Genomic DNA, 27760 nt, shown 5'->3' on the forward strand with positions numbered 1-27760 from the left:
TTGATGAGAGTGTCACACAAATAATTTTTTATTTTATTTATTTTTTATACCTATTTCTCTGTTTATGCTCATGAAACAAGAATTTACCAATATCAGTTGATTGTCAAATGGCAGCCATATAAGACTTATTATACCTAAACTTCAAAGATGGTACGTCCATGGCAGAAAACAAAAATTCCTCTAGGTAGTTTAGATCAGCTAAGCCTCATGCCCCTTGCCTTGATCTTGCAATGGCTGAAACAAAACGACATTCATTAGTTCTTCTCCTATTAGCTCTAAAAACCTGTAGGGAGACTGATGAAATTCTTATGTTTTTGTGTAATAAGAACAATAGAGTGAGTGTATGACTGCCTGGAGAAGACATATTGTATAACGGATTCAGTCTGCTCATGTTTTTGTCAGATCCTTTTAATTGCAAGTGAAATGTTTGCTGACAAGACCATTTGTCCATTTGAGCTGACCACACACAGCACAGGGTTGCTGCAGGAATTTTAAGCTCAAATTTAAGACTTTTTAAGACTTTTTTAAGACCTGCATAAATAATATTAATACCATATGAGCAGGGTAGGGCAATGTCTACACTGTAAAAAATGTACCGTAGAATTTACAGGATGTTACTGGCAAAAAAGTTGCCAATAAAATCTTGTAAAAATGATGTTAATTGCTGTAAAATGGATTACAGTATAATACTGCAAAGCAAATTGCAGTTAATTGCTGTATGTGAAATACAGTAATTTGTAGTATTAGTTGCCAATAAAATCCTGTAAATACCCCGAAATCCAAGATGATGTTGTAATAATTTAACAATGAAAATGCTGCAAAGAATAATTTTAACAGTAAACTGTAAAATACTGATTTAAATGAATTATCATGAGAACTATCTTAATACATTTACAAATGAATAAAAACCAAGTCAAAGATGTTGCAAATAAATATTTATTAAAACTGGCAGAAAGACATTGCAAGGCTTTTACTGGTAAAAATAAAAATGCCAGTCTTTCAACAGTTAAAATCTTATCATAAAAATTACATAGCATCACAAAATAACTACAAATAACTGTTATATATCACAAAAAATAAGCCATATTCTGAGTAGAACATTAACTTTCTATAAAAAAATTAAGGTCAATCAACAGAATTTGTATAATTTTGGTTAAAGGATTAAAATAAAATGCTGGAATCAACATTATACCACAAATTCTGTTGTTTGAGCTTATATTATATTAAATTTAGAATATTCCTGCAAAAGACAATTTAATAAATACATACTGAAAGTTCATCAACTTTCAGAGATAAGCACACACATGAGGGTTGTCCCTCTTCTCTGAGACCTTTCCACTTGTTTTGCCTCTGTATATCCATCTTGTATCCAGTGAGTGTTGTGATTCCAACAAAACATCTGCACATAAAAACAAGCAGAAGCTTTAGAATAAAGTTCAGTGTTGAATGAAACCAGCTCAATAAAATATATGTAAAAATGCCACTTATACAATACAATCAGCATTTACCAGTACTTAAACTAAATAAGTAACCTTTTTCACAAATGAAATTACTCAAGTAAAACATGTTACCTTTGAAATTAATTAAAGTGTGCAAAAGACACCTGCTCCCGGGACGCCAGGCTGAAGTTGTAATAAGACTGAAGATTCAGCCACAAAGTTGAGGTATGAATTCACAACCATGTGACCCTCGAATAGGCCTAGTCAAAAGCCACTGGGTGCACCTGGAATGAATAAATATAAACATTAATGTAACTTACAATACAGTATTTCAATATAAAATGTAATATAAAATACAAGTTTATCAAATGATTTACAACAGAATTAATACATTACCTAATATAATCAGCTTCAGGGAGTCTTGAAGCATCAAACATTTCTCCACATCAGCTGCTATTCTTTGCACCTACAAGAAATAATGAAAATTATCTTGTGATTTAAAAAAAAATGCATTTACATAAATGAGACCAAAATGAACACCCAAAAAGGCATATATTTTAAAATAAACTCTTACATTTGATTAATAAATTCAATTATAACGATACATTGTAGAACTGCACCACCAATCAAATTAAATAATTTATAATGCAAAATTACAACTGTGTTATGACATTAATGTTTTACATTAATTTTTGAAATTACAAATAAGAAACGTTGTAAAAATGCAATGATACTTTTTAAACGTGAAACTAAACCGCCATTAGGTGGCAGCAAATAATTTAATAAGTGAGTCATTCATTGTACCGATCACTTCAGAATGCTGAATCATTTAGTAAACACCGCTGAGTTTTGCTTTGATCTTCGTTTGGAACGATTTTCGTTGGTGAAATAGAACAACAGTCAATATTGTGTCTAAAAAGTAAGTAACTTAATGTTAACTAATTGTTTATTGAACTAGTAACATTTGCAATCGTGATAATCAGCAACAGATCACTTATGCTAATAATATCATGTGTTATAAATAAACTCGACAGTTTGAACATTTACCTCATGTTTCTTCCGTGAGTTTATGTGTGCTGTTAAGGTTATTTGTTTTGATGTTGACTGTAACGATAGTAAAATCAGAATCAGTCTTGCGTTTCGATGCTTCCCTAGTTATTTTAGTTTTAATCAGGCTAACGTTAACTTGTCCAATCGGGCATGCAAAGATGTATTTCACACAAAAAAAATGGCCCCGGACAAGCTTTAATGTCGAGTAGAACTATAGTGGCAATAGACACAATTTCTCATTTACATGTTGTTTCTGGTTATAGTAAGATGTCACTTCAGTATGGGACAGTTGAAAACATATAAACAAATGAAATTTCACATATTTTGCTGTTTCTCAGTTATTTCGACAGATAGACGTTACTATGACAATCGTTCGCACTGTGCATTACGTTAAAAGTTGGGTAAACACTACTTTAAATGCTCTCAATAAGAAAATAAAACTGGCAAAATGAGAAAAATGCAGCATTCAGCCTAACTCTGCTATGATAGCAATTTCCAGCTTACTGCACATACCAAGGCCGCTTGACTAAATGTGTGATAGCAGGATATTGTGACATGATATCACTTATTAACTTAAATATAAAAGGATATATTTCTTAAGTAAAATTAAGTGAATTTACCAGGAATTATGAATAAAGCCTCTAATCTTCAATCATTCTGGCACTGCTCCAGTCGGCTGGATTTCAGATTTGAACGATGCACGCGCAATCCCATAATGCCACACTACAGTAAAGTAGTGTAAAAAGCAGGAGCTACAGTGATAACACCTGCTTCTTGTAAATTAATTACAGTTGATATGGAAATATACAGTTAACAACTGTAAAACCTTGTTTTTTTACAGTGTATGGTAAACTATTAAACTGTAAAATGACTGTAAAAAGCATGATTTACAGTTCAGTTACATGTTTACACAAAAACAAAAAGTTTTATAAAATGACACACTTCATATTTCGCCTTTAAACCATTTTTAAGAAAATGGATGAGTCAAAAGTGTTAAGTATTATATTAATTTAAACAATTATTATCAATAAATTATCATATTAATTAAATAACATACAAACACATTTTACTGTTTAGATTTTTATAATGAATTATCTTCTTATTGATCCACCAGTTCACATTTACAGCTCTGCGTGTTTGCAGGGTAAAAACATGGGTTGATTTTCGCATTGGTCTGAACAAAAACAACCCAATGTTCCTGCAGTACTGGAGGTTGCAGTTCTAGGACCCTATTTTTTGGGACAGCACCATCTAGCCAATTCTACTCCAACAGAGGAGACCTGATCCAAACATCAAACAAACATATGCAAAGACTAAATCCATGGAAACTATTCATTTTTTATCTTTCCATCTTATTTTTAACGTAAGAGTTAGCGTGAACTTGAGTGTTCGAGGGGGTGACAGCAATCTCCATTTAGCCTATTTAGCTGTGCAAAACAGTTCATTGTGCTGCTGGATGTTGTAAATTAGTATTTGTATTCAACTTATTTTACATTTATTAAAGTACTAATAATCACACTAATTTGTACCGCAATTGTTTTACTGTTTACTGCACTTTAAGTGGGTCACACATCAGACGTGAAACGCTGCGGCTAATGAACTGAAGTCTCGCTCAGACACAAGTCTTTCTTTCCAAGAAAACTGAATTTAAAACCAGCTTCTGACATGATTTATGGGCGATAAACAGCCCAAGTCGCTTGATCCATTCAGATGTGACACAGAATTAAACTTGAAGTTATTAACACTGTATAAATAGCCTATGTGTTGGCAGAAATGTATTTATTATGTTACTGTTATTACATATTGGGGAATATGCTATTTTAATTTCATAGAAGCTGTTTTGTAGTCTTTTTTTTTTTTTAACTACAAATTTGATAGTTTATTAGCCTATTAGGCTACTTATTTTAAAATCCATATAACCATGGTAATGAGGACCATGGTTTTACTTCTTGTGACCACCATCCTACTAATACTAGTCAGTTAAACTCTGGATACTTCTTTGTTTTTAGATGTTTAGTTCTAATTAATTTTAATTGAAGTAAAATGTTAATTCAATAAGGGCCTGATTAAAGATAAATATTTTATAATTAATTTCTTATAAATATCTTTAAAAATTCTTATATAAATTAGGTATTAGGTGCTTCTTATTTACAAATAATAAAGTTCTTAAAGGGAGATTCACCCAAAAATGAAAATTATCATCATTTACTCAACATCATGTCATTCCAAACCTGTATGAATTTCTTTCTTCTGTGGAACTTAATTTGAGAAATTCAAGAAATCTTTGTCCATACAGTAGAAATCAAGGATAACCAAAATGGTTTGGTAACATTCTACAAAATTTTTATTTTGTGTTCAACAGAAGAAAGTCATTTGGAACGACATGAGGGTGAGGAAATGATGACAGAGTTTATTAGCAGTAACTTTCCAGCAGTCTAGCTCAAAATCAATGCCTTACTGTCAAGTGCTTTTCCATGTGACAAAAATGCATTATTAAGTTTGTTGCATTTGTCATGAATTCAGTAATATTTATCGTTTCCGTCCTGTGTTATTTATTTATTTATTTATTTACTCCAATTGAAAGCCCTATGACCCATCACTGCAAACGTTATTTGACATTTTACGATTGCAACTCATACCACGTCCCCACACACACACACACACTGAACATGATTTTGAGGGACCCCATAGCAAATTCAGTGCACAGGGCCCAGAATTCCTAGTGATGGCCCTGTTAAGCTGTGTATAGCAATTCTGGTCTGTACCCAAATTTAAGATCTCTTGAAATCATAATTAAGACTTTCTTGTACAATTTAAGACTTTTTATGATCTTAAATTTGATACAAGTAAATTTAAGACCCTGTAAATTTAAGGAACCCTGACAGCAGCTTTATTAAAAGCATGTCTTTACAAGGAAATTGCCAAGATTGCTAATCTCTAAGGGATGATTACATGACAACAGCATACTAAAAAAAGGGGGGGGGAAAGAGGTCTTTCCTTGGCATTTTTGAAATGCAAGTACAAATGACAACAATGTCAAAACAATCCTCGTTCACACAGATTCGCGAAAAACAACTAAAAACACCATTACTCGTGCCAGGCCAGTAGTCGGCGATTTCACAAATTCATATTTTTGTAGTTCACACAGAGACAATAATGGTATCATTTTCAAAACTTTCAAAAATACACAAAAAGTTTGTTTTTATTTTGCAAATTGTGTAAACGCCCCCTTCAGCGCCTAACTCATCCAGGATTATTTGTGCTGAATGAAATGAATTTGCTTTCCAGTTTTCAGTGCAATATAGTAGAAGGGTAGCTTACATTTACTTTTATAAATATAGAAACTCTTCACCTGGTTATTGATGAAATGTGGAAATAAAGATTTTTCATTTAAGGATGGATCACCTAGCAACCACTCAAAACACCCTAACAACCACTCAGAATGCCTAACCAACCACCACTCACATTTTCTTCAGAAAGTGGAAAATGATTATGACTAGCTGGATAAGTGCCTAGCTTATTCATTTCATTTCCATGATTTAATGGAATAACATGGCATTTGATGGAAGAGATTGAATGATTTCAACTGTTTATGTTGGCCATAAAAACAAAATAGAGTGGAGACATGTTTATCTACAGTACTTATGTGATTGTATAATTTGCACCTTTGTTATCCTATTTCAGGATTCTAAATCCAGTGCAGACATTCAGTAAAGCAGCTTACTAAAATACATTTTGTGCCAGGAAACCTGAAAATTGCTCAGCAAGCTGGAAGTTCCAACTCTGTTTGGCATGATTTTAAAAAATCTAACACGGAAGCTTAGACAGATTTACAAAACCTCAACCTGAACGCCAAAACAATGTTTCTTGCAACCCATGAATGTGATCGTGGAGGCAATGTAAATCCACTACAAATACACGGCATATGGTTGATATTATTGTGCGCAATTGAAATACCAGTTTGCAATGCTCACATACAAAAGCAGTGAATGCCGAGTGACACTATGAGGTTTGCAGTTACTTTTGTTTAGTCTTTATCCAGTTAGCTGAGCTTTAGAGCCATTAAACAGACAGTGTGTGTGTGTGTGTGTGTGTGTGTGTATGATGTGTTAATCTTGGCTAAATGAATCCCAAAGGTGTGTTACTATGTGTGTGTACGTAAGCTTGTATTGTTATCTAGGGCACACACTGCCTTAGGCACCTTAAGATTTACGTCAGGGAAATATGTTTTATCTGGAGGAGGTGATTAATTCAGTGGACAGGTGAAAGGTCAAAGGTCAAAAGTGAAGGAGGAACCAGAAAATCACAGTCGCTGTGTAATGAGGAAGAGATAAATGGGGATTAAGTGCTGAGAGTAGAAGAAAGAGCTACTACAGACAGCCCTGCAGAGCAAACAGGCTCATATTGAATATTAATGCTTATTTCTGTATTTTTTGTGAATAATAAACAGTCATCCAGACTGTATGTACCATGGGAATTTAGTTATTTTTCGTCAGACATTCTGGTCTTAAAACAATGGAACGAAAAGTGATGTACCTGGTTCAGTAGCTATCTGGATGTCTTCAAGGTCATTAAGGGCGTTTGCCAGCTGGATGGGATGATGAGTGCCACATTCACAGCTTTAATTGAATTGGCTGCTGTTTTCTAGGATGCTGAGAGAATGGAGACCATTAGATGCTGCAGTACCTTATTATCATTTCTTCAACTTTAATGGCATTTAATAATAATTCCCAATCATTATCAAATCAGTCATATGGTCAGCAGGAGTTTGTTTAGTATATTTAGCGACATTTAGCAACTGTGCTCCTGAAAAGAAAAACTTTAAAGTGCATTACTTTATGTCTGCACAGATCCTCCATACTCCTCTTTTAGATGTGTGCTCTGCCTCAGTTTGCAGCTGAGTTTCATTCCAGTCACAGAATTAATATCTTGCTTAGGTCACCAGAATTGCTACCAGATTTTAGAGCCATCACCTCCAAATTCCCACTGTATATCCGCATAGTAAATACATGTATGCTTAATAGCCACAAATTCGCCATTTAAACCATGAATTTAATTGGTCCAGACAGACAGATTTATCTTCATAATGTCTGGCTCCTGATCTTGACAAAGACAGTGAGTAATCTCTAAAGGGACAGAATAAAATGGCTGGTGTTAGTGTATCAGTAGGTCAGTGTGTCACAATGTTAGCCGTCACTCCAGAGACCACAGAGCTACTCTATCATCCAGACAGAGAGATCAACTACAGTTTCCCTCTCAAATATCAAACTACACTGCTTTCTATTTCTGCATCACATTGTATAACACACACATAAGGCATTTGTTGGGTTGCACTAATTATTCTATTAATGAGAACTTCATAAATGAAACAAATTCACCCAAAAATGAAGAATTGCAGAAATCTGATCCACCCTCAGGCCACCCAAGATGTTGCTTCTTCATCTGAACAGATCTGAAGAAATTTACCATTACATCACTTGTGTATCAATGGATCCTCTGCGGTGAATGGGTGCCGTAAGAATGAGACAACTCATAAAAACATTACAATAATCCACAAGTAAATGACACAATTCCATTAAATTTATTAATTTCTTGTGAAGTGAAAAGTTGTGTGTTTGTAAGAAATGAATACATCACTAAGGCAGTTCTCTCACATCTAAATTCACCAATATATTTGTTTTGAACTGTTTTTGACTGTTTTCCTTTGTAAATGGTGCTTGATCTGTGCATATGTCTCTCCAGATTCAGATGAGATGACTTTTTCACTGGAGAAAGTAATATTATTGAACTCTCATTCTGAAACTTTTGTAAAATAGCCAGTAGCTGTAAACCATGATGTTTATTTGCTGGCTGCTAAGTAAACTTTTAGAAAAATGTTAGATAGCATATAAAAGGCCTAACTGACAATGATAAGTTTTCATTTCTCTCTGGAGTGTTACAAGCTGTTTACAAAGTACAAAACTACTTTGTTTGGGCTTCCAAAAGAGGACACAACTAGAAATCAGTGGTTAAGTTGTATTTACAACACTGTTCCAGAACAGTTCAACCCAAATATTAGAGTGTGTGCAGCGCATTTTACGGAAGACTATTTCCCGAACCTGGGAGTAGCCTGCCAGCTGTGCTCAAAGACTGTTTCTACTGTATAAATTGGGGCAATTCCAACTTTGCAAGGACAGTCTGGCGCTTCTGACTCACAGCCTGTAAGTACGTTTTCTTATTTAAAGAATTTGCCACTGACGATTCAGATGTGAGTTTTGAGCTGTGTAGAGTAGTGCTTGTTGTTTGTTGTTTGTCGTTTCTCCAATCACAAATGCAGACATGGTAATGTTTAATGCTTGTTTAATGGGTTTTATTGTTTTTGTGTCTTCACGCCGGGACACGGCATCACAATACGGTAAGAGGCGTAACATTTCCGTCTCACGCTTGAGGTATTCAGCCGATCACAACGCACTGGCTAGCTGGCCAATCAGCATACACCTCGCTTTTCAAAACGATGAGCTTTGTAAAAATCGGCGCGTTTCAGAAAGGCAGGGCATAGAGGAGCAACGATAATGTACAGTATGTGGAAAATAATGCGTTTTTTGAACCTTAAACCACATAAACACATTGCATTACCCCAAATACACAAAATAATGTTCTTTTTAGAAACGTCATATGACCCCTTTAAAATAAATTAATATGCACTGAGATTAATTCAACAGCTCTTATTTTCAATCTCACCTGTTTATACACATGATTTAATTAATTACAACATAGTGCAACAAGTGCATCTACAAGCGTTACACCATCTCTGAAAAACAAGGGAAGGTCACCAACACCAAAATCCTTTCTAAATATCCCAACATAATTAGCACGGTGTAAGGTTACACACTCTAGCCCATGTCATGGCTGATTATGAAAGAATATTACTCATTTAATAATGTGAGAAATCACCCTGAGACCAAAGCTGTGTTTAAGCTTAATTAGCACAGGGCCTTCTGTAATTAAGTTTTTGTGGAATCAGGATTAGTCTGTGTAAGGAAGGAGCAAAATAAATAAATAAAAGGATAGGATTCGTTAATCATTCAGGCCCAAATACAGGTGACCTGTTTTCCACCGTATCTGTTTTGGCCCATCATTTTTTAGGTAATGGATTGCGTAATTATTTAATTATATTATTAGGGCACTTATGAAGTGGGCCAGTACATGAGAATTAATGAAATCTATAATAATGTTACGCTGCAGTGGTTGGGGGGAAGAAAAATTAGTTTCTCACTCTCTTTTTTTGTTTACTTGGATACCTAGTTAACTCTGCATTGCCACCTCCACATGTACTCTCCCTCGCTCTCTTTTCTCTATTGTTGTAGTGTTCTATCAGTAGGTCAAGCTGTGATTATAATGAAAGAACAGCATGTATGTAGGCAGGTGAAAGGTGTTGGGATCTGATTCAATTATGCTTTCAATGCACAGTCATTTTCTGTTGTTGACTGCCCTAACCATTTGCTCTCATTGCTTTTGTTTCATGCCATCCGTTCACTGTATAGAAGTAGTTCTGGAATGCGGCTTGACAGTGAACATAGCAGGAAATGACTGTGATCAGCATGTCTTATATATACAGATTTACTGTAATAAGTTGAGGGTTACGATGTGATTTAAATATTTTACATTTTTGTGTTTATTTGCACCTAAAATTACAATTTTACCAAGTACTATCAAAGCCAGTATTGCTGATATCGATACCAATACTGATACCTTTTAAATGATACTCTATTAAATGAATACATTTTCAATCTCTGTGGATAATTATAACCATTTAACATTATATTCGACAATTATAATTTTAAAATTAAATAGGACTAAACTGCAAATGATCAGACTCCATCATCAATTTAATGTATCATTTATTAACAAATATCACAGAACATGACCAATCTTTAAATAACTTAAATTTAGCTTTGCCTTTGCTTAATGTGAAATTCCTGAAGATGTTTGTGTTTTTGTCATTACTCGGTTTGCTTTCTGTCTGAATGAGAGCTCTCTGTTTTTGTTTTGTTTTTTATATAAGCTTATTTTATGCACTATTTTTCAAGCTAAATATGTGGTTACATTAATGGTTAAACAGTCATTTTCCTGTTTGCAGCATCAGTATTAAAAGTATCATGCTTTATATCTGTATTCTATTTAATGGGTTTCACTTTATACTGCCAGTGTGTATTTACACTTGCATGGCTTAATCTTTGAGACGAGCACATATTTAATTATGACAACGACAACTCATACTAAAAGTTCACCAGCGATAACTCTAAACGACTCACCTTTCTTAAATGTTTGTAAAAGATTATATCATTTCTTTACTATTTTGTCACATACAGTGTAGACCGCAAGGTATAATCATTTTTAGAGTCATTTTAATAAAGCTTAGTTTCACACAGTGCAACCAATAATGCTCAGTAACACTATTAACCTGGCTAAGAGAAAATTAATTACAAATAAACAAGGTCCAAGTTCTCAGCCAACGCTAATTACTATAACAGACAATAAAAAATTTTTTTATAAGAAATATAGGCAGTAGATGTACTGTAGACTGCATTGATGTAGTTTAGTGTTTTATTGTAAGAAATCACTCCCTGATCTTGTAACATCCTTAAAATGTTTATATCACAGCCACCTACTCTTCCAATCACAAAAATATATGCCCTGCTCATACTTTTCCTATTTGAGTCTCAAAGCACCCTGCTATAATTTACACTTTTTATCTTCTCTTTCCAGCAGCAGATGGAGTTCCCGTGCAGAAGGATGGGGAACAGGTAAGCGAGCTGCCTATTACACCAACATACATATACTAAATTAGACAGATCTCTCAACAGCACTGACACACTTTTGACACTCCACACCACAAATTCCTGTTTAGGGGGAAAAGCATCCTGCTCCAAGATGGAGGCCAAGGTGTCCAAAACAGGAAGAGATTATCTCAGTTAGGGAAGTGAGCCAGCTCTCCTCCTTAACCACAGAAAGTCATTGCTAGCACATTAGCCTAGTTAACAGCATGTAGTTTAGTGCTTACCCAGTCTGGCTTGTAGTTTGCTGTTATAGTAGTTAGCATTTACTTTTGGTTATGTTTGTGTTCCTGTGCCTCACACTCTTAAGAACTGACCCAGAAAGCAGGCTTATAGTATTTGACTTCAGCTGTGCAGTGACACTGGAGACTGGTTCTGGGTCTGTGCTTATGGGAGAGATGATGACTTTGCTCAATGGATTCTCAGTATCACCACTGACACATCACTTTGCTTGCTTTTATTTCTTCATATGTCTTCATACATATTGCTGATAAATTTGAATGAGTAAGGCAAGCATTCATTTTATCTCACACAAAGCATATGTATGAGATTTGCTCCCTCTCTCTCTCACTTTTGGAAGCTTTTAAAGCTGATTCCATTATCAGACAGGGTTTGCTGCATAAAGACAAAATATGTGAAATTCAAAAGGTCTTTTCATGAGATACATACCTTCTTATTAATAAGTAAATACACACGGTTCTTTCATCTGTCAATCTTTTCTGATTCTGAAGTAGGCTACCTGATTGAAGGCCTAATAATAACAAACAATGTAATTCGAAAAGGAATTTAGATCCACATCTGACGCATTTCTGAATGAAACAAGATATCCGGGTTATATCTACGATAATGGTTACATTTTATACAGAATATTGGCGGTTACCTTGTCTATTTATGCTCCGTCAACGAAAAAAAGGCTAGTTCAAATCAAAGACAAAGCAGAATCATCCTGAACCGTCGAGTGTCTCCAATCTAAACACGGTTGGTGGTTCGTTCATGAATGAATCAATGTCTTTAAATGAGTCGGAATGTATGATTCAAATGATTCATTTATAAAAATGATCAAGTGTCGCCACCTACTGGCGCATCAATGTAACTTACATAAATAATCACCCTGCTGAAAAAAACAATAGAACCCTGCCCAAAACACATTAGAAAATGTAATGGATTTAATGGTTATAATGGGAATTTTATTGGTTTTAATGGAAACTATAATGGTGTCCACTGGTATGTGATGGATTCTATTGGTGGGATGTTAAATCCTATTGGAAAAATGCCCAAAACACAGTACAAAAAGGAATTTTGTAATGGTTTTACTGGAAAAAGCTAATGGTTTATAATGATATTTTAATGGAAACCATTAGAATTTCTGTGACTTTTTTTTTCCTTTGGAGCAGCATGTTGGCTACTGATTACTTTTGCACTGTTAGACAGGAACATGTATTTAGAAAGTATATGTTCATTTTGATTTTGTGTTTGTGCTCTCCAGGAGGTTCCCAAATGATTGGGATCTCAGCATCTGATTTAATATACAAATATCATAACAGCACTGAGCACATATCACCCCCACTCGCTACAAATCAATAGGTGCTTAAATGTAGTGTAACATCCACAGGCTTTTGTGCTATATACAAAACATCTGATCTGTAACAGTAAGTAAACACAGCTCTCTGGGATTGATCTCTGGCTAGTGTATCTCTTTACTGGTAAAAATAGTAAGGTGACTGTAGTCAACAGTCTATTACAGCATTCATTCTCTTCACCTATTGTGTCTTCAACATGGACTGACTGCATTAGACTCCCTGTATTTGCTTTCTTTGAGACTGTGTCTGTGTTGTTGTTTTATTGTATTATAAAAACAAGTTTGTTAAAGGCTACGTAGAAATAGTCTTGCTTTTAGCATAAGCTTTGCTAATGGTTTTTATCTGTCCATTAGTCTATGCAATGAGTGTGCATGAGGCCGTAGTTTTTCATGTAAAATCTATTTTCTGAATGCTTCTGTGTGCTTGCCAAAGCAAACTTTACTATTACTATTGCTCACACCTACAGCTGGGGATTTGAAAAAACACTTAAACTTTGGCATGTAACTCATCCCGCATGTTTCTGCTATAGACAGATACAATGTATCAAATCCTGCTGCTTGTTGAGGAGAGATGTATTACTTTTCTAAGCAATCAGACTTGTGATTTTCACCTGGCAGATGACTGATTACAAAAAGAAAAATTCTTATTGAAGGAGAGAATGAATGTGCTAAAACAAGAATACTTCAGCAACTGCATAGAGACACCCTGGCAACACCTTTGTGGTACTTCTCGCATCTTTTTTCAGAAAAGTACAAATCTAGTTATTCTCTTGCTACTATCAAAGTCTGTTACAGAAAGGACATAAAAACAAACAAACAAAACTATAATAATTTACTCACCCTCAACACAAGAACTTTTTTTATTCAGCATAACACAAAAAAATAATTTTTTTAAACAATCGCTCTTTTCCATTCTTTGACAATGAACAATCGTTGACGCGTTCAAGGATGTAGAAGTAGTTACATCATCTAAATCATAAAAGTTTGATGTATCATTTTTATCATAAAAGTCACCCAACTGACTTGTGCGCTGTATTCCAAGTCAGCTTTGTGTGAACAGACCAAAATTTATATTTATAAACTTTATTATATCGTTTCTATATCTCATGAACTCTCAGGAAGGCACCAAAGAAACATATAGCCTAGATTTTATTTAATTTTTTGGTGCCGTCCTGAGAGTTAATGAGAGAAACTACAAAAGTCAAATTTATCAACAAATCGTTCTTTTGAGTCTGATCTTTGAACCATTTGACTCCACTTTTTGGTCTGTTCCTTACACAAAGCTGTCATATGGTTTCAGAAGACATTTTAGACAGCTGTATGGACCACTTTTACGATACCTTCATGGTGCTTAAAAGCTTTAGTTCCAGTTCATTGTAACAGCATGGAAAACAACAACCACTATTTGTCATTTTGTATTTCAAAGTGCCAAAAAGTGTTTGGATAAGTAAAAGTGACTGAATTAAATTTTTTGGCTGAACTATTCCTTTTATTTCACCTCTCTGTTAGTCCGGCCAATAAATCAGCTTCTCAGAATTTGATTTCCTCTCTGTTCTTTTTTATTTCTCTATTTCTCCTTCAACTTCACATGTTTTTAAAATGCCTTGTTCTGTCACAATCCCCCCTCTCTCTCCTCTCCTTTCTCTGTGGCCATCTCTCTTGCTCTTCTCTCCTCTTTCTTCAACTCTGTCTATCCCCATCCCTTTCTTTCCCCATCCCTCCTTCCTCTCTCTCTCAGCATGGCCGAACAGACTTTTCATGGGATGGAATCAATGTAAGTGTTGTGAATATCATTCTTCCATTTCTTTCCTTTCGTTATTTTCCTCTGAATCACAGTAGCTTTCTCCTATCTCACACCCCATTCCTCGGTTTGAGTCGTCTCTCTTTTGCGGTGACTTGTTGGTGTGCTGTAGTAGTTAGACTTTGTTGCGGACGTGAATGACAAAAGACTACACTTCCCATCATGCAAATGGACAGAAATTAAGAAGCAGGCTGTTGGGAAATGTAGTTTCACAACCTCTAGAAACCACTTTGCTAACTTTCTACCTAACTTCTCTCATCACCTCTTTTCTTTCCATGAATTGCCACCCACGCTCAAAATTTTGCATTTCATTTCTGCTCCTGCTCCATCGAAACCATCTATTTCTTCACCTTTCCTATTTTCTGTCCCATTTTTCTCTCTTGAATGCCTTCCTTCATTTCAGTTGTCTATGGAGGACACAACCTCAATCCTCCCTCAGCTGAAGAAGCGGAACTCCAACGCCTATGGAATCGGCGCTCTGGCTAAGTCCTCTCTGACAGGTGTGTCAGGTGTGTGTCTGTCCTGTGAAATGGTAAACTGACCCCATGTTGACTCCAGACTGAGCTGGAGGAGATGGAGCCAACATGGACCCTTATGGGTTTCCCTTTTCACCACCCGTTTCCATTTACTACACTCTCCAATGGCTTGTGCCATTGGTGAATTCCAAGATCCAAATAAGAATAGTTTCCTGAAAAGTAAGCGAAATGCTTCCCACAATGCATTGTCATACGACTTTTCATTTTATCCTAAGCGGTGGTTGATGGGAGAGGCAGGTTTTTGAATGTAAAGTGCTTGTGAAGTGCGGGGATCAGTCAGTGTTTGTCTTATAATACTGTTTCTGAGACTCATGTATCTGTGTTTTTGTAGTTCTGTTGTGTGCAGTGAAGTGCAGTGCAGTCTGTATCCTATATCCAACTTTAATAATTCATGTTCATCATTTCATTAGGCATTACCTAAGAGCTTAGGAGATTTTAGAATTATCTCTGTATGTTTGCACTAATGCACTGGTAAAAAAAATATGTATATACAGTATAGATTCTGTCCAAATAGCAAAGAGCAATTGATTTTTTTCTCAGTATCTTATATAAAGGCTCCACGCAGAATTTACTGGTATTCAAACAGATCGTTACAGCCTGGCTTTAGTATATCACAGATGTAGCTTGATTGAATAAGCTGAAACTAATAAAAGAAAATGCAGGAGAAAGTGTAAGGCTATTATTGTGTGTAGATCTTCATTAGTGTGGAAAGAAGTCATTCCAGCAAGACAAATTCCCATCCCTTGACACTAAAACTAGGTTATTTATTTTTCCATACCATAACCATCTACATATATCATTTTGGAAGTCATTTTCATTGAAATCTTACATATTTATCACCAACAGAAACATTATAACACAGCACATAGAGAGGTTGCTTTGGCTGTAGAAATGTAAAACATTAAAGGATAATTAAAAATGCTTTTCATCATTTTAAAAGACAAGGATTTTATTAGAACCTTACAAATACCTCATTTTAAATGTGATAATTCTAGACGTGGATTTTTTCTTCTTCTAGAAACACCAAGCTCTAAAATATATTTTATGGGTAGAAATTGTGATTAAAAAAAAATGTGTACAAATTATTATCCTTAATCCTTATTTAGTAAATCCAAGATTACCAAGATTGGTAAAGTCGTGTAAATTTATGCACTCTCAAAAAAATAAATAAATAAAAAGCTGTAAATGGTACATATAAATGTGCTGTATACTGTATATTAGTACCTCAAGTTGAAAAAGTAACATCACAGTGATAATTTCTTGAATTTAGTTTTTTTGAGTGTGGTCCAAAAAAGTGGGATCTCCGATGAACATACAGCTCTTTAAATTTTAAAATTTATGGAATCAAGAAATTCTAATAATTTTCTTTCTTTCTTTTAATTTACAGAAACTAGGAGATAATAACTTAGGAGAAACTAGGAAACTGTCCATAGATTAAAATAAACTGACAGCTACTTTTGCAGGTTATTTTCCATAAAGATGTAGCTACCGTAATTGGTTACTTTTTTGCTACATTATGTAAAACATAAAGTAAAGCTTGGTTATATTAAGGTGATATGGCATACTTTTATATAATAAAATATAAAAATAATAAAATCAGTGAAACTAAAACAATCACGACAGACAAACATAGATAATGATGGGCACTTTGCAATTCAGTCTGTAAGAGAATAATATTATAGCGCAACCTCTGAGCATGCTAGTCTATTCCCAATTTCCATGTTACATCCATCCATATACCCCATATAGTCTGAGCAGGTGACCTCATACTGTAAAGCTACCTAATTGTCCTCTCTTCTCATTTTTCCCCCTCTTTCTCTCCATAATCTAAAAAACGTCCTCTCGCTGCCTTCTTATCCCATCATCCACCTTCTGTCTGTCCGTCCACTTCAGGAGTGTCTCGCTCTATGAAGGACAAGGTGACAAAGCCGACAGCGATGGCCCAGGGGCGCGTGGCTCACATGATTGAGTGGCAGAGCTGGGGCATGCAGACGGTGGGCGTAGGGGGCGGAACGGGACGCACCTCCAGTCTGCACCTCCAACAAGAGCGCAAGCTGGAGAATGACGCATACAGCGACCTCAGTGACGGAGAGAAGGAGGCTCGCTTCGCCGCAGGTGAGAGACAGAGTGTCTAATAGATAGAAAAATCTATTCAAAATCTAGTGCTTAGAAATGACTGACGGAAGACCCACAACGTGGAAGTGTAACCTAATGGTTAAACATCTAAATTGTTGTAGGTTCAACGCCCCTGTTATCAGACACTTTTGCTTGTAGAGCACTTAATCATGGCTGACTGAGAACTTTCCTTTTTTAAACTGTATAAACCAAACTGGCTTCATCGTTAAATACAAACACAATAAATCCAAGCAGCACATTGAAAGAGAGAATACATTTCTCATTTTGTCCAATGAGAAAGTCAATGGGAACCGAAACCATTTGGTGACCAATATGTATTGAATTTTCATATTTTGGACTATCCCTTCCAGGGGGTTAATCATAAAGTAAATATATTGCATGCACTCAATGCTGAACAGTGTTGCGGTAAGCAGTCTGTTGTAGCATCAGGTGTGAGAGATAGCACTATCCACATTAAGTTCATCTGCTGCTGAATGCAGTAAATCAGACTGGATGCATCATCATACCTTATTTATGACTTTGAGAATGAATGTGTCTGGGATGTTTGCTGCTATCTCTTATTCATGACACAATCTCTGAGATGATGAGACTTATATTTCCACAGTCAGGTGACAGAGATTAGGGTTCAGGGATGAGAACAACCGATGGATTTTTTTTCTTTTAAATGTGTCCTTGAATTTGTCCATTACAGACGTAATTTAACCTGTTAGCGTTCCAGTGTACCGCTCGTGGTACATTTTGTGCTTAGTTAAATTTTCCAGGAATGCTAAGGGGTTTTTAAACATAACTGGAAAAAAATATCAAGGAATTTATTTGGTTTCATTTGTTAAGCATATGAACTGTTAAAAAATATATTTTAAAAAAAAATACAAACTTATATATATATATATATATATTATTATTATTATTTTTATTTTTATTTTTTTCTTGGGATTAATATGAAGTACCATTAAAAAGTTTTGGGTTGGTATGATTTTTAAATGTTTTTGAAAAGCATTTTACTCACCAAGGCTGCATTTATTTGATTTTAAAAAAATAAATAAATAAATACAGTAAAAACAGTAATATTGTTAAATTGTTAAATATTATTACAGTTTAAAATAGCTGCACTGAATTTTTTTTTTTTAAGGTAAGTGGTCGCAAACAATTTATTTTAGCTACATTTAATTAAAAAAAATATGTTGAAAGTTAGTCAACTAAATTTGTTTATTTAAATGTAGCTAAAATAAATTGATTGCAACCACTTACCTTAAAAAAATGAGTAAATTCAATTAATCATTTTTTTCAGTGTGTTTTCTATTTTAAATCATTTTAAAAATGTAATTTATTCGTAAAGCAGAATTTTCAGCAGCCATTACTTCAGTTTCCAGTGTCACATGATCCTTCAGAAATCATGCAGTAACACTTTAGTATAGAGACCAATTCTCACTATTAACTAGTTGCTTATTAGCATTCCTATTATTACCATATTGGCTGTTTATAACGCACATATTCTGCATGACTATATTCTACATCCCTAATCCTACCCAATACCTAAACTTAAAAACTAACTATTAATTGTTTATAAATAGTTTATTGAGGCAAAATTCATAGTTAATGGTTTGTTAATGGCCAGAATTGGACCTTAAAATATAGTGTGTGACCAATCCTTCTAATATGGTGAAGAAACATTTCAGTGCTGCTTTTTTTTTACTCAGGATTCTTTGACAAATATAAACAACATTTATTTAAACAGCATTTATTTAAAATAATTGTTGGTAATAATTTAATGTGTCCTTGTGGAATAAAATATTAATTTTCCTTAAAAAAAAATACTGACCCCAAACTTTTCGAAAATATAGTATATTTGAATCTATATAAATAATTATATATGGTTCAAATATAGGTGGTTTTAGTGGTTGAAGGTCAAATGAATATCAGTCACAAACATGCCATAATTAGTCAATGCCCTGTTATATTCAGTAGCTGAATTTTGACATGTTTTTATGGTCAACAATAAACAATCTAATCCTGAATTTTGTCAGGTGTGCTTCAGCAGTTTGCGATCTCTGAGGCGACGCTGCTGGCCTGGAGCTCTATGGACGGCGAGAGCACAAGCGTTGGATCTAATCAGGGGAGCATAGCCCACCTGAGTGAGGCCAACCAGGAAAGCATCACCAGCCGAGGTACTGACTACATTTCCCAGCGTGCACTTGCAAGCTCAGAGAATTAGTGTGCTTCTTCCTACTGCGCTTTAGGCTGGAAACCTAGCCTAAATTTGGGAATAAAATCAATTTAGCAACATAACTTCCATGTCACAGTGTGAGCTCTGATGAGTGCTGCAATTATTCAGGCAACGTGCTGTCATAAACCACAATTAAACACTTTCTTTCAACAACTTAGTCCATCTTTCCATCTCAGCTCAAAGAATATGGGAAGAAGATATGCTTGAAATCCATGACTAATTCCGTAAGGACCGAAAAATTAGGCATTTTCTTTTGTTTTCCTTTTATTTAGTTCTATGCTAAGAGGTTTCTCTAAGAAGAAAGCTTTCCATTGAAAGCCCCCTAGTGAGGGTGGGATTGCTATATTGCAGCTGATTTGGAATGCAGTGCACATTGGGTTTTGAATAAATGAATAAATAAAGGTCAGGGACCCGTGACTCTCAGGAGAAGGAGAACTAATCCACTGAGCAGTTCAGTACAGCCTTACAGACTCACATGAGAGCTCAGAACAACCAAAGCCATCTGCATGCCAAATGACGACATGTAACAGACAGATAATGTGATAATTATGTCATACACTAAGGCAGAGGTGTAACAAAACTCTTAATAACTTCACAGGCCCGGAAGTTTAGAACAAAAGGCTTTTATAAATCCAGATAGTAGTTTCTCATCAATATCTGGAACATATGTGCCACAAGTCATTGAATATAAGAATATAACCTGATTTCCAGCACCAGATAAAGAGTAAAATATGCTCTGCTCCAGAACCTAATGTATAAAAATTATCCATAGATTAGATTTGATTAGATTTCAAAGGTTTTTAGGTCTTTAGGATTTTTAAAAATATTTTTGAAAGTCTCTTAGGCCTATATTCACCAAGGCTTATGTTGGCGTTTAAAACAATTGAATATTGTGAAATATTATTATAATTTAAAATAACTGTTTTCAATTTTAGTATATTTAAAACATTAATAATATTTATTTAATATATGTATTTTCAAATATTTAACATATTAATAATATATTTAAAATCTATTTTAATAATTTTTAATAAAGTATTTTACCCTTGTGTTGGCAATGTTAATTTTTTCAACATTGTTGCTCCAGTCTTCATTGTAACATAATTCAGAAATCATTCTAATATACTGATTATTATCAATGTTAAACAATTTTTCAGGATTTTTCAGGATTCTTTGATAAAAAATAATGTTCCAAATAATATTATTTGAAATATATATTTTTATATAACAGTGTAAGTCTTTTCTGTCACTTTTGATCAATTTAATGCATTATATTATATTATATTATATTATATTATATTATATTATATTATATTATATTATATTATATTATATTATATTATATTATATTATATTATATTATATTATATTATGAGAAGTATTGCTAAACATTTTAAAATCAAAATTGTTTAAAACTTTTCGGTGGGTAAGATTTTTTTTTTTTTTTAAATAAAAGCATTTATTTTTATCAAAATAGAATAAAAACAGTAATATTGTATAATATTATTACAATTTAAAATAATTGCTTTCTATTTTAATATATTTTAAAATGTTATTAATTCCTATGATGGAATATTCCTATAATTACTCCAGTCTTCAGTATCACCTGATCCTTCAGAAATCATTCTAATATGCTGATTGGGTGCTCAAGAAACATTTCTTACTATTATAAATGTTGAAAACAGTTGTTTAATATTTTGTGGAAACATTGATACATTATATACACACATATATATATATATATATATATATATATATATATATATATATATATATATATATATATATATACACAGTCATGGCCAAAAATATCGGCACCCTTGGTAAATATGATCAAAGAAGGCTGTGAAAATTAATCTGCATTGTTAATCCTTTTTTATCTTTTATTTAAAAAATTCACAAAAATCTAACCTTTCATTGGATAATAAGAATTTAAAATGGGGGGAAATATCATTATGAAATAAATGTTTTTCTCAAATACACGTTGGACACAATTATTGGCACCCCTAGAAATTCTTACGAGTAAAATATCTCTGAAGTATATTCCCATTCATATTCACAATTTTGAGCACTCCAGGGTGATTATGAACATGAAATTATCCAGCCATGGCTTCCTGTTTCACAGAAATGTAAATAGGAGGGAAAACAAAGCCCAAATTCCCTTAATCATCCATCACAATGAGATGATTGGATTTTTGAAAATTTGACAATTTTCTTTTAAGGTTTTCTGACCCTGAGACTCAACTATTTTCTGCAATTCTCCATCTCTGGTCCATGGAGAGTCTTTAGACACTCAAACTCTCCTTCTCACCGTGCATTAGGACGATATAGACACACGTCCTCTTCCAGGCAGATTCGTAACATTTTATTTTGATTGGAAATTCTTAATTATTGTCCTGATGGTGGAAATGGGAATTTTCACTGCTCTTGCTCTTTTCTTAAAGCCACTTCACTAATTTGTGAAGCTCAATTATCTTTTGCTACACATCAGAAATATATTATTTGGTTTTTCTCATTGTGATGGATGATTAAGGGAATTTGGGCTTTGTTTTCCCTCCTATTTATATTTCTGTGAAACAGGAAGTCATGGCTGGATAATTTCATGTTCATAATCACCCAGCAGTTCTCAAAATTGTGAATATGAATGGGAATATAATTCAGAGATATTTTACCTCAATTTCTAGGGGTGCCAATAATTATGTCCAACGTGTATTTGAGAAAAACATTTATTTCATAATATTTCCCCACATTTTAAAATCTTATTATCCAATGAAAGGTTAGATTTTTGTGATTTAAAAAAAATAAAAGATCAAAAGGATTAACAATGCAGATTAATTTTCACAGCCGCCTTTGATCATATTTACCAAGGGTGCCGATATTTTTGGCCATGACTGTATATATATATATACATATATATATATATAATATGTATATGTATCAATGTTTCCACAAAAAAAAAAAATATATATATATATAGATATACTTTTGAGTAGTACGTTATACTATAGTAAAAGTACTGCTATTTGTATTTATGCTTATTAGTTTATTATAGTATTGCATAATTCCTCTTGAGTCACCTGTATTGAAATAATTTGTGAGTCAAGTTTGTTGCTGTAGATCACAAATCACAAATTTATGGGGTTTCATTCCAGTAAGGATGCTATAATAGAGGGTCTATAGAGAGAAAAAGGGCAAGAGAAGAATAAGCTCAGTGGGCAGTCAGTGTACGAGTGAGTGTTGCTATGCTACATTACAAAGCCATTTCCTCAGTAAATAAAGAATCTAATTTCTGCCCTGCCGGAGGGGTGAAAATGAGTGAACACTCATTTTAATTTCACAATGATGGCCATGAGGTATGCTGAGACAAGAGATTTCACCCACAGAAATAGAATGTACAGTTATTATTATTCAACGTTGTTTTATAATCGGATATAATTTAGAAAATATCCTGCTGTTGCATGCAGATGAGGCTGAAAAGTCACAGCATATTTGGCTCAAAGAGAAAATAATGGAAATGGAAAAGGCTTTGTTATGAATGTGGGCTCAAATATATTAACATCTGCCCATTGTGTTCAATCAAAGCATCATAAAAGTGTTTTTAAGAGCTTTGACTGTAACATAAAAGTGAATCTAAAAGCAGCCAAATGATGAAACACGTAAAATAATATCATTTCTTCTTCTTTTTTTGGTGTACGTGGACAACCCTTTATTTTATGGAATAAAAGGAATTTAGAGGAATATTTAATTGTCTTTTGAAGACTTTAGTTCATATGCAAGGCCCTGATCAATAATAATGATTATTACATGACTCTCTATAATACTTGATTTTGATTATATTGGTAATGTATTTCCCTCATACTGTAGCTGTGCTAGTTTTATTTCTCTCATGTCACTCTGAGTTCTCTTTCTTCTAACATAATAAAAGAATTTCAGCTTGGCTCAATATTTCATGTCCATTTATTTATTTATTTTGTAAGTAGCCATGTAATAATCACCAGATGACAACTCAGATCAGTACAGGCTGTGTGAAAAATGATCTAAGATTTAAAACTAGAATCAAATATACAGAATGTTACCCTTGACGTTTTCATTTGTAATATTTTCTTTCTTTTTCTCCGTCTCTTCCAGACCAGATGCACCATTCCTCTGCAGAGGTGTGGCCTCACAATTACGTCTCCCAGGGTCTTTACTGCCTTTCTTCCTCTGATGCTTGGGAGCCAATTAGTAATGAACAGTCAGGTGTGGCCTCTCCTGCCACTGGTTCATATGTCATGGCTGTCGGGACTGAGGGAGGATATGACCCAAGTGCAGCAGCTCAGTTCCTGTCCCAACAGCAACAGCAGCAGTATCAGAACCAGTTACAGCAGATCCAGCACCTTCATCAGATCCAGCAATACCAGCAGCATCAGCTCCTGCAGTATCAACAACAGCAACAGGTGAGTGAGAAAACTACAATTCCCAGAAGCCTCTGTAACAACAGGTGCATTACAGGTAAGTTAGAAAACTACAAATCCCATAAAAGGCCTGTTTCATACTGCATGCGTAAGCAGTGCACAAGCTGTGCATGTTTATTTCATCATCCACATTAACAGACGCAAAAACATGATATGTTCGGATCTATTAATTTATTCAAAAGTGCAATTCAGTGACTTGCACTGAATGAATACACCTCATCTATATTCAGAATGTTTGTAATTTCTCAATTAAAATTCATTTAGATTTTTTTTATGGGCATGAGGTCAAAAATTTTAGTGTGACACAACTGTCCTGATATCATAATAAATAAATAAAATTATTCAGTTCTTGAAAAGAAACCTTTAAGTTGTTTGACCTATTATTTTATTATTTTGTCTTAGAAAAATAGAAATATGAAATAATGGTTAAAAGACATGGTTGAAAAAAAGAAAAAGAAAAATGGTAACACATTACGATAAGGTCCTATAAGTTATTTAGTTAGTTAATTAACAATAAGCAAAACATGTTATTTTGATTCTTTATTAACGTTAGTTAATAAAAAATAACTGTTTATTGTTGGTTCATATTAGCTCGCATTCATTAAATTATATTAACAGATACAACTTTTAATTTTAATAATTTATTAGTAATACTGAAATTAATATCAACCAAGATTCATAAATCTTATTAACGTTAGTTAATTAACTAACAATAATCAATACATGTGTTAAACCGTATTTTTAAATCTTAATTAACATTAGTTAATAAAAATTACTTTAGTGTTAATTCATATAAGCTCATGTTCCGATAAATAATATTAACAGCTACAACTTTTAATTTCAATAATTTATTAGTAAATGTAATAATTAACTAATGTTAACAACTGGAACCTTAATGTAAAGTGTTATTGAAAAAATGTTAACAAAACTCCCAATAATCCTTTTATAATTTATGGCCAATATGAAATTCTCAATTTGGAAACCCAGAAATCACATTAGTATTTTGTACAGAGCTTTATTATGTTGCAGAAACACTGTCAGTATGAAAGCAAAATGTGCACCTTCATTACTTCACATCGGTGTGAAGCAGAAGTCTCTGCATCATCATCTCCTGTATTAGTAACAGAGGAGTCATACAATTTATCCTCCATATGCCTCTGCAACAACACTTTCCCTGCGTCCCAATGTTCATACTATCCATCCTAAATAGTATGTGTGAGATTACAATACATGTTTCCCAAAGCATAGTATGTTGAAAAGAGTATGTCAAAAATCCCCGGATGGTCTACTATTTCAGGTCGATTTTTGAAGTGTGGATCCGAGTTCACACCAAGAACGATAACTATAAAGATAAAGATATTAGCGTCCACACCAGCGAACGATATCTGTTTATAAGCGCACGCTCGTCTTCCGCTTTAAATTCATGGCGCCGCTCATCGGTTATTCAGGAAAAAGGTCTATATCAGTGTTTGAATCGTTCATCAGCTGGAAAGAATCGTTCTGAAAGTGATTCCAACGATATCGTTTCTCTGTGCCTTTATTGTCATAGTTGTGGTGTGGACTCTGCTATTCTTTAATATTGAGAACGATTTTTAGAACTATATCTTTATCGTTATCTTTATAGTTATCGTGCTTGGTGTGAACGGGCCTTAAAGGCTAAAATTGCCCACAATCCATTGCGCTGTGTTCCAGAACTACAAACACGAATAAAACGCGTTAGAAAAACTACAGACGTGGCGGATGTGCACGATCGACCGTTAGGCAGAGAGGTTTACAAAAAGGTTTAAGTTAATAATAATCAACATTTAACCTGGTAAAACATATGTATTGATTGTTATCCGTGTTATATTTCATCTGCAACAGACATGTGAACTTTTATAAACATCCATTTGGTCGTTAACTTTTAAATGCATCATTATGCAGAAAATATGAGCAGAGTTCTCATGAAAGACCCGAGACTGGCAGATCAACGAGCTACTTCTTTTCTCTCCAATAAGATAGGAAGTTAAATGAAATGAAATGTGGAGGTTGTTAACTTTGACCAGATGACTGACTGGCCAGTTCACAGTGACAGGGTGCATGTAACTATGGAAGCCCGTTTCCGCCACTGAATAAAAAATAAAAAAAGCTTATTGCGACTTTTTATCTCACAATTCTGACTTTTTTTCTAAATATTCTTAGAGTTGTGAGATATAAACACAATTGCGAGTTATAAAGTCAAAATTGTGAGATATAAAATTTTCTCCCTCAAAATTGGACTTTTACTCACGATTTTATATCTCGCAATTCTGAGAAAAAAAGTCAATAACCTTCTTTCTTTTTTTATTCAGTGGAAACAGGCTTCCATGTGTAACAGATGCGACAGAGCCGACCGTTAAAGACGCAGTTGTGTGATGTGATAGCATGTCCCAAAGCTTGCCTACTCTTCTACTTCACACTCAAAAGTGTGTACTTTTTCTTCACCAAAAGAGTACATACTTTAAGGGCGTAGTATAAGTAGGCACATTGGGATGCAGCATTTGTTGGCACATTAACATAAGACTCCCAAAAGGCTGTGCTGCAACAGATCTTATATTAGTATCAGCAACAGGTGAGTTACAAAACTACCAGAGGTGGAAAGTAACGAATTACATTTACTCGCGTTACTGTAATTAAGTAGCTTTTTTGTGTGCTTCTACTTTTTAATAAAGTGATTTTTAAAATCTGTAATTTTACTTTTACTTAAGTATATTTAGTTTGAAGTATTGTACTTCGCTACATTTTAAAACACATTAATTACTGAATAAAAAATAAATAAAAAAATCGCTCCCTGGAAACTACTGCAGTAAATAATGGGCAGGAGAACAAACTGGCGCTAAAATGAAGTGAACCCCTGGCCATGTTTATGCTATGTTATGCAGTGTAAGCTGTGTTTTCCTAGGGAAACCAAACTAGCAGCTTATAAATATCGACATCAACCCTTCGCAAGCATGTAGAGGTACGTATAAATACTTGCATCATTGCATTGGTGATTAAAATGAAGCTTTGGCAGTTAAGCAAAAGGTTTTGCACAAATTAGCCAAAAAGACAGTGGTGCAAGGGTGTGCGATAATATCGTAATTGTTGTTTTAACGTTTATCAATATCACAGGAAGAGTGCCGTTTTTCTCCAAAAATCTGAATGATTACATATAGATTTTTTTTTTTTTTTACAACAGTTCAATAAACAAGAAGTTAATTAAGAGACTTGCGTTTTAGACACCATATTGCCTGTTTTTGCTCTATTTCGATAACAAAAATAATCCCAAACACAGCCACAGCACTATTTTGCGTCTCTGAGCAACATGACAGTGTTTCGTTCCTGAATTAATCAACTGTTTAAATGATTAGTTTCAGTCTCAATGACTCACTTATTAACAGTGACTTAGTGACACCTACTGGCGGTTTTAATTTCACATTTAAAGTATCTTTTTATTTATTTATTTATTATAATTTCAAATGAGTATTCAACATTTTATGTCTTATATATCAAAACATTATTTCTGCATTTGTAACTGCAGGTTAAATGCATTCATGTCCTGCATTAAACTGTGTGTAAATACATCCAAATGCCACTTCAGATGAAGCTTCTTTGTTTTCTCTGCATTGCAAAGATGAATTTTGTTGATATTGATTTAATTTGCCTGGTAACAGCCCAAATGTCTTATTATTCTAAATAACTGATTCCTTTAATTAAAAACAACTAGT

The 27760-nt window shown here is 33.9% G+C and overlaps 1 protein-coding gene and 1 long non-coding RNA gene across 13 annotated transcripts in view; one reads left to right on the plus strand and one right to left on the minus strand.

The window, feature by feature from the left end:
• Window positions 1-27760, plus strand: part of fam131bb (family with sequence similarity 131 member Bb) — a 56121-nt gene that overhangs the window by 14010 nt on the left and 14351 nt on the right. For 5 of the 12 annotated variants that reach the window (XM_058746749.1, XM_058746748.1, XM_058746744.1 and 2 more), the window contains exons 2-7: window positions 11238-11275; window positions 14623-14658; window positions 15089-15194; window positions 17115-17336; window positions 19382-19522; window positions 23710-24017. In XM_058746749.1, coding sequence (XP_058602732.1) covers window positions 11238-11275; window positions 14623-14658; window positions 15089-15194; window positions 17115-17336; window positions 19382-19522; window positions 23710-24017 — 851 coding nt within the window. Of the gene's footprint in view, window positions 1-2236; window positions 2359-11237; window positions 11276-14622; window positions 14659-15088; window positions 15195-17114; window positions 17337-19381; window positions 19523-23709; window positions 24018-27760 lie in introns of those variants that run through there. The other 7 variants (XM_058746740.1, XM_058746739.1, XM_058746743.1 and 4 more) reach the window with 7 other exon arrangements.
• LOC131521737 (uncharacterized) lies at window positions 1300-23729 on the minus strand. Its single transcript, XR_009266350.1, has 5 exons — window positions 23658-23729; window positions 7026-7141; window positions 1836-1905; window positions 1572-1723; window positions 1300-1399 (listed from the first exon to the last, which is right to left on the minus strand). It is a non-coding gene; the product is annotated as an uncharacterized LOC131521737 (long non-coding RNA).

This window comes from Onychostoma macrolepis, chromosome 16, assembly GCF_012432095.1.
Source record: "Onychostoma macrolepis isolate SWU-2019 chromosome 16, ASM1243209v1, whole genome shotgun sequence".
Taxonomy (NCBI): domain Eukaryota; kingdom Metazoa; phylum Chordata; class Actinopteri; order Cypriniformes; family Cyprinidae; genus Onychostoma; species Onychostoma macrolepis.